Source organism: Pinus tabuliformis, chromosome 8 (assembly GCF_031772625.1).
Source record: "Pinus tabuliformis cultivar Carrire ecotype Pingquan chromosome 8, CPIR1, whole genome shotgun sequence".
NCBI lineage: Eukaryota > Viridiplantae > Streptophyta > Pinopsida > Pinales > Pinaceae > Pinus > Pinus tabuliformis.
In genome coordinates this window covers 1633936319-1633944915 of record NC_142294.1, presented here as the reverse complement: position 1 = coordinate 1633944915, position 8597 = coordinate 1633936319, and the positions used below count along the sequence as shown (strand labels likewise).

Sequence of the window (8597 nt, the reverse complement as noted above, 5' to 3'; positions counted from 1 at the left end):
TGTATGATGATTATATGTGTAAATGCTTTCGATTCCATTTACTTATAGTAGACAGATCTCTTGATTTGATTGGTTTTTGTCCTTTGTTTATGATTGCAGATACTTGTCGAGTGAATTAAGTTCGAGAAGGAGCGATGGGAGCCATACAAAGGAGACAAAGGGAAAGAAAAAGATAACAAGTAGGTCCCTTGTCTTATTTATCTTCTATAGAAAAAGGTTAAACGCTTTAAATATGTTGTTCTAGGTGTAGCTACCCACCTAGGGAAATTGTATTTATCCGTAGATGAAAAATTCCACATAACACCTCTACCCTAAAGGTAACTCCTTTATAGGCCACCTGTATGTTGTCACCTCCAACCCAATCAATTGGTCCCCACCCCTAACTCATGAAACTCAATTTTGATGGTGCATCTAAGGGAAACCCAAGTATTACTAGTTATGGTGGTATAATAAGAAACCACATTGGCATGCCTATATTTGTCTACTTGGGCACAATTAGTACCAAGACAAATAATGCAGTGGAGCTCACTACTCTTAAATTGGATTGGTATATACCCTTAATCAAGGCTTCTAGAATATTTGTGCAGAAGGGAACTCTCAAATAATCATCCATATGATTTGTAGGCTACAAAGAGGATCCCACATTCATAAGGTATAAAATATTTATAGGTTGGAATCCATGTTAAAACATGTATTATCCCTCATTTCCAACATCATTGTGCTTAACTCAATCCCTGTAAGGTGAATACGAAATAAGGTAGCATATTTTCTAGCTAATTATGGCTTACTAGAGACATCTAGACCTATGGCATCAACATGGAACAATATCCCAACATCTCCTATGAAAGAAGCCAACTAGAAGATGATACGGTAAGACTCTCCTTCCTCATATGGGTTGACTAGAGGAGAAAGGGGGCAAGGGTGCTTCCACTGCCCCCCATGCCCAATAGGCAGGGAGACATACTAGCATGACCCAACCACTTGTTATGATCATGTTGATGTGAATTAGTACACCAACCTTGGGTTGGATGAAGGACATGCAAGAGTCTAGGTGAGGTGGCTCAAAGCATGGGAGGAGAATGGCATTAACACCATACATGCTTGCAGTTCACCATCATTGAGGTAATGATACAAGAAGTAAGTTGAAGAGGAATTTGGATATGTGCTAGTTGGAGGAAGATAAGGAGGGGCTATGAGGGACAGATCTAAATCAAACTGATACAAAACATCAAAGGTGGAAAATGGTTGAATCATAGGGTATAACATCCAAATAGAACAATTTAAGTTATTGGTGGGGTAGCCTAGGGTAGATAAACTTAAGTTATTGTAGTATGCAACACATAGGGTTCAGGCACAAGAGCATATTTTGAAATGGAATTTCCCTGAGTGGTTCAGGATGGGGTGACAAATCCTCCTTCAACTCTTCTTAAGTAACATCTGTTTTGAGTCCCTTTTTTGTTTTCGTAGATTCTAGGAGTAATTTTCTATGTTTCCAATCCTACTAGGGGAACTCTATTGTTCTTGTCGGGCTATTGATTAGAGTTGTGGATTTCCCTCTAGTTTCTCTTTATTAATAAATTGGGAGCACAACTAGGGTAGGGGCATGAATGATAGAGGGTTGAAGCATGCTCTGGAAGAAAATGGAAGTGATAGGCTAAGTTTGACGTCTAATTGGTTGATAATTTTATGGTGGTATGATGGTAGTGGCCTCTAAGGTGTTTAGGGCAGTCCCAAGAGGATTACCACACACTAGTGGAATTCAATACAAGTTGGTAGGCGACATAATGGAGGGAAGAGCATCTAACGGACTTTAATTCTACTTTTTAAGCTACTTGGAGCCCAAAATTCCCCAATGTGGGGTTGGAGGGTGGAGAGGGCTCTGTCTTTGTGAAGTGAAGTGGACCAAAAAGAAGCATGGTTGCAGGGGTCAGGGACGGGGTTTGAAGCTTGGATAACACACAAATTTTCCAATAATAGAAGTAGGAACCAAGTGTCTGGAAGATGAGGGGAGGAGTAGATAAAAATTGGTCTTTGGTGCTTGACTCAGGACTCCCTTTTGGCTAGACTCTAGGCCACGTATTGTGCAACTCATAATATCTCACAAGGGAGTGGGTGTAATAGAAAGGAATCCTTTGCAGCCTATCAAAATTAAGACTTCTTGGTTTAGCTCATTGATTTTCTAATTACAATGTTGAGAGAGAGAGGTAGGGTGAGGAGAAGTGTGACGTATTATGAGGAGAGAGCCCATAGAGGAAACTCTTGACTATAAAATAGGGTGGAAAGATTTGTAGCTTGATACCAGGAGTATATCTTTGTGTAGGTGTAGGAAGAGCTAATGAGATCTGAAGAGGAGGCATCATCTCATAGGACCTCCCTCTACTCATAGAATGGTTGAGCTAGATATCAGATACAGGCAACACTCGTGGCAAATCTAATCAGTACATGAAAGCAGTGGATTTATATTGGAAAATGAAATTCCTCTTGGGGTGCATGCTGGAAGATAGCTAGGAGCATCAGAGGGATATTCTTTAGACCTTGGACCACATGCATGGATACATGAATCATTACGACTATAGATTGGAAATGTTGGATTATAGGTTGGCTAAAAAATAAAAGCATCTCAATATTCATCCAACCGCGGCGAGACCTTCGAAAAAACCAATAGATCATATCCTTGTTGTTAGTTCAAACTCGAAACCTCTTCCCTCACTCTCTGATGGATCAAGTTCATGTCTTTCATTTTGTTGTTGATCATGTGTATGGCCAACCAAATAGGCCAATTTTCTAGTATAGACTTGCTTGATGTTTTAGATTTTATTGTTTAGATTTCTCTTGTGACCCTTCGAAGGATCCAATTTTATTTATAGTCCGGCCTTTCATGTGAAACAATGGAAAATTCCTCATGTAAAAACTTGATTTTGTAGATATATATATATATATATATATATATATATATATATATATATATAGATATATATATATATATATATATATATATATATATATATATATATATTATCAATGTATTAAGATAATAAGTAATAAGATATTTTACATTGATAATATATATATATATATATATATATATATGTTTCACAAGTTTTTGGAACTTGGGAACTTGGGTATGGGTGTCCGGAACGGCTGGAGGTTTCCCCAAAATTTCTAGGAAACGGCTAATTGGGAGTGGTAATATTATATAATAAAAAAATAAAAATTGTTTTTTTAATTATATAATTTATAATAATCAAAATATTTCAAATATTAAAATCAATTTAAAATTTTAATTCATTATATGAATATCAAATTCAAAAATGAAAATTTGAAAATGTAAATGATTCAAGAGACACTTTTGAATTTAAGAAACATAGTGAAAATCAAAGAACTCATCATATTAATATTCATATTGCTAGCATGCCCAATGTAGTACATAGTAAAAAAATGACAAATGCCCAAAGTGGCAAAGTAATACATGGTCCAAAAATGCTCAAAGGCCAAAACATAACATTAAAGACTAAAGTTGAAGATGATCATAAAGTGCAATCTTCAGCATCAAGACTATCCATATAACCTTGAGCCTCGCTAGGCACTCCAATTTCATCATCACCATCATCAATATCAAGATCACCTGCAATGCTACCCAAAGGTATGCCAACTAAACCTGCATCTGGTGAAGGATTATCCTCATCATCATCAATCTGAGAAGCCTCCTCAACATCAACATCCCATCTTGTTGTAGGGCCATCTAAATACTCAGGTTGCTTCCTTGAGAAAAGTCGAAGAATACTATGCATATAAACCAATTTCTTTGCTCTCTTAGAGGTAAGCATATTCCTCTTAAAAAAGTGAATGAAACTATAAGTAAACCAATTCCTTTCAGCTGCTAATGAACTAGAAACCTGAGATAGCAAATGTGAGGTAAGATTTCGAAGATCTTGGGCTTTCCCCCAATACATTCTCCACCATCCAGAGGAATTCCTTTATGCATAAATTTTGATGTCCACCTTTGCATCTTGAGAGAATTTGGAAGGGTTTAAGGTAGAAAAATCAATAAATTGTTCCCGCATTATAGTTGCTTCATTAGGTTTATAGATTTTGCATATGGAATCAAGAAAGCCTTGATTCGCTTCTTCATCATCAATGGGTAGAACTCTGTTTCGTCTCTCCATATACCACTTTGGATTAAGGACATAAGCATCCATGTGAAGAGTGGTATTAAGGTTGATCCATCTCTTCCTTATTTTCTTATGAATTTCATTGAAGAACTCCAAAGAGGGGTTTCTATCCCAAATGATGTGCCTTATCTTACCTACCATGCTATTAATACTTTCATAAACTTCTCCAAGGGTGGGGGAATCAGAATCTGCATATCTAATCAACTCCACAATTGGAGTTGTGAAAGAAACAACATATTTACAATTAGACCACCAATCATCATTGAGAATTTTCTCTCTTATCTTCTTTGCATGCATTGATTTAGATTCATACCATGCATTCCACTCTTGGGAAACAATAGTGGTTTGTAAGGATGCATGCACCTCAACCATACGTTGAAGAAGAATGAAGTATGTATCATATCTTGTTTCTGCGGGTTTCAAAAACCTCTTCCTTGAGTACATCTTATAGATTGCTAAAGAGACATTGTGGTTGCAAATGTACATTTGTGCATCTCTTGCATCTAAAATTATTTTTCCAATCGAAAATATTTTACCAATGTCTTTGAGGACATTATTCAAGGCATGTACATAACAAGGAGTCCAAAAGATATGCCTATATCGACTTTGAACTATCAAACCCACTACTTTGCAAATAAGCGTTGCATCTGTGATTACATGTACTGCATTTGAAGGGCCAAGCTCATCAATTTCTTCTTTCAATACTTCAAACATGAAGGTAGCATCCTTTAGTTTCCCACGATAATCAACTGCTCTTAAAAAATAGGGCCTAGCTGGAGATGTAACAATAGTATTCAACAATGGCCTTTGTTGAATGTCTCTCCAACCATCCATAACTATTGAACATCCTGAATAAATCCAAGATTGTTTAAGGGGGTCCATAAGCTCATGCATTCTTGTCACCCCCTTATCTAACAATGATGTCCTCATTTTGTTGTAATTTGAAGGTGCATATCCTGGCCCAGCAACTATGATTTTTCGCACATTTCATTGTAATGTGGAGAATGAGTAGCATTAAATGAAATTCCATTTGCCATAAAAAAAAATCAGCAATAGCATCATCACCCTCATCCCTATGTACTACATTGTAGATTTTAGAAATTTGTTCCTGAGCAAAACTAGTGGGCCTCTTACTCCTCTCAGAAATAGACCCCCCCACAGACTCAAATTGGTTTGATGCAATTTGATTAACTGAATCTTCCATATCATGGGAAGAAGATCTAGGTACTTTAAAATTACAATCATTGTCCAAGTTCATTACATTGGATCCTAGGGAAGCCACATGAACATAAATATGTAAACCCCAAAATCTCCCTTCCTTATATAAAATCCACCACTGACAAAATTTCTAAAATTCTGAACAAACATAATATTAATGTAGCCTTCACTCTCCCTAACAACATCAGACAATTTTTCGAATTTGTCAAGGACTCCATAAACCCCAACCATCAAAAAGGTGTTTATATTATACTCATCCGGGAAAGAATATATAGGAGAAACAGGAAGATCTTTTAGCATTTGAATCAAAGAGCACACTGCTGACTTACAAAGAGAAATAACCTCAAAATTTGTCTTAGCAGATCATGTTCACTCTTCCCAGCACTACATCTCTATGGAAGAAGCCAAGTCAATTAAAAAAGAAGACCATTATCTTAAAAGGAAAGTCAAAGAAGCCATTGAAACAGAAAAAAGGAAAAACAACTTAAATCGAAACGATGGTTTAAAACTTAGAAATGCGTGGAAACTATTATTTTAAGTCATTAAATAATTACTATTTCATAACTTGTTCATTTCCTATAAATCAATTCACTCTTAATCAATATATATAATAATATCATAATAAGATTTTATTCCAAAACTTTATGAAATCCATTTAACAACAATATAAATAATATAAAAACTTTTCCATATAATGAAGTTATAAATTTACTTACTATATAGACATTAATAATCAAAATTGTATATTCACATGAAATCCATTAAAATAAAAGTAAAAGAGGGTAATGAAGAATTAACATATTAAATTAGTCACATTAAAAATTAAACTAAGGATCATCATATTAAATAAGCAACACAGAAATAGAACAGTGATCAAATTTCATATTTTCAAACCCTAATCTTAAATCATTAAAACAAGATTACAAATTAAATATAATATTAAATAAAAAATTTAGTCAAAAAAATAATAATTAGAGAAATAATTCTAAAAGTGTTTGTTCAACTTTCCAATAAAATAATTACAATAACAAATTAAATAAACATAATTCATCCATAAACAATTCAAAATAACTAAAACTTATTAATTTACATTATATTTAGATACTTACAATCTTTAAAATAATTTAAAAATTATATATTTAAATCCATTAAAATGATTGTAAAATAATTTAAAAATTATATATTTAGATCCATTAAAATAATATGATAATATTGTAATTAAATACATTAATTAGGTCAAATATCAAAATTAAAATTCAATATACTAGATAAATCAAGTAAATAATTTAAAACATTAATAATTCTCTATGACAACTCTAATAACTAATCAAATCCTAATTTTCATAGTAAAATCAATTAATTCTAAATTAAATCATCTAATAAACAATAAAATAAATACAAGAAAAAAAAAATCCAAATACCAAATGAACCTGGCGACTAAATCTTTTCTTATTGTTCCTTTCCAGAATCTATATACATACTTAAGTTTAGCTCTACAATACATCATTAATCTTCTCTTAAACTATTAGTGTATCCCCTGGAGATGGACCCACTTGAAGTCCGAAATGTTGGGTTAATGAAACTCCATTAATAGGTTATTCCTCTCTTATCAAAAAATATTCTCCCCACATGTATGGATTCATTATTTAGAAAGCCATATGAAGCTTTGTCAACTCCATCCTTTTCAAAATAGTACATGTACAACCCTTTACACCATCACCAGATAGGGATAGAAGATGATGCCACACCCTAGTGTAGCTTCCTTTAAACACATGGTTACACAATGTGCACATCCATTCTTCACAACCACCACTATTCTTTTTCTTGTTTTTAGTAATTTTCTTCACAAACATTAACAAGGGTTTCTTGGGGTTTGTGCTTTGTTGGACTTGACCACTTGGAATTGGAGGAAGAGAAGAATTTTCATATCCACTTGTTGGTATTGAACTACCACCCTCCATGATTTCCCTGATTAATACAAGAGACAAAAAAACACATTATAAACAAAATGTACAATGAGAAATCAAAAAATAACTTGTACTTACATACAAAAATACAAATGTACCTATCAAGTTCTGCCTATGAATCAAAATTTGAACCAACAATAAGGCTTAACAAAAAAAAACACACTAAGGTTTACATATCTACCTATGTGGATAATAACTACTATCTATGTGGATAATACCAATAAAACAAAATAGAAAAACTTTGATGTTTTGCATTTAGTTATAAAAAAGAAGTGTTGACATAAAAAAATAATGAAATAAATTAGCATAAACTAATCTTTGCTCTGAACTTTTAAGTGGTTAAGGGCTTACACCCAAGTACTTTTTATTTCTTTCCATACTTACTAGGAACAACTATGTAAGTTAATTTCACACCATTACTAATATATCTATGACAACATATCAATGAGATGAGAAGAAGTCCAAGACAATAGAAAAACAGATTGAGCATTTTTTAAGCAGATCTTCAATATGAGGTCCCATGAGTCACTGTGCCAAGGTTCTATATTGTCAATTTTTACTCCCATTTTCTTTTGCACATCACCAAAGGCCTTAGGGAATTGCAATTTGCAAATTTAATTGCTTCTTGTATTTTAATATTTAACTTAATTACATTGCAGACTATTTTGAAATTTGATGTCTAGAAGCGAAATTGAAAATAAAAATGAAGTTAAATACTTGAATTTTCTTTATTATTAAAAATCTACCATCTAAATAAAAATAGCTATCCAAGTTAAAAATAAATAAATCAAATTACGTGATAACATCAAAGTTGAGGTCATATCAAAGTTAGGGTTATAGCCATCTAATCTATAGAGATTAGAAATAGATGGGTTAACGTCGTATACCAGTTCATGATAGTCTTACCTGCATTTAAATATAGGCAGCTAGAATGCTTAACCAAAACCTATACAGAGCACTTTTATACATAAAAGAACAGATTGGGGATATTATTCCAGTTCTACCTTCCAAACCTTTAGAAATGCTTGAGAAGAAATTTATCTAAAGGTTTTTAAAGGTTTCTGTCAAAGGATGAGTTAAGAAATTTACCACTCATACTTTACAGGATGACAACTATGTAAGTTAATTCTGCGTCATTACTAATATATCTATGACACCATTAAGTCATGCGTAGAGCCTTTGAGCATTAATGGTTTACAAAGTTAAAGTTAAATTTTGCATTCCCAAACAATCTGACTAT

At 33.3% G+C, this 8597-nt stretch overlaps 1 protein-coding gene across 1 annotated transcript; it reads right to left on the bottom strand.

Moving 5' to 3' along the window:
* Positions 1–3977: 3977 nt before the first annotated feature.
* Positions 3978–5006, bottom strand: LOC149242398 (uncharacterized). The gene has a single exon (XM_089370818.1). The coding sequence runs from the start codon at positions 5004–5006 to the stop codon at positions 3978–3980; it is 1029 nt and encodes a 342-aa protein (XP_089226944.1).
* Positions 5007–8597: the final 3591 nt, after the last annotated feature.

Excerpts from the sequence above, each read along its gene's own strand:
- LOC149242398 (XM_089370818.1), bottom strand. The coding sequence starts at position 5,006 with ATGGATGGTTGGAGAGACATTCAACAAAGGCCATTGTTGAATACTATT.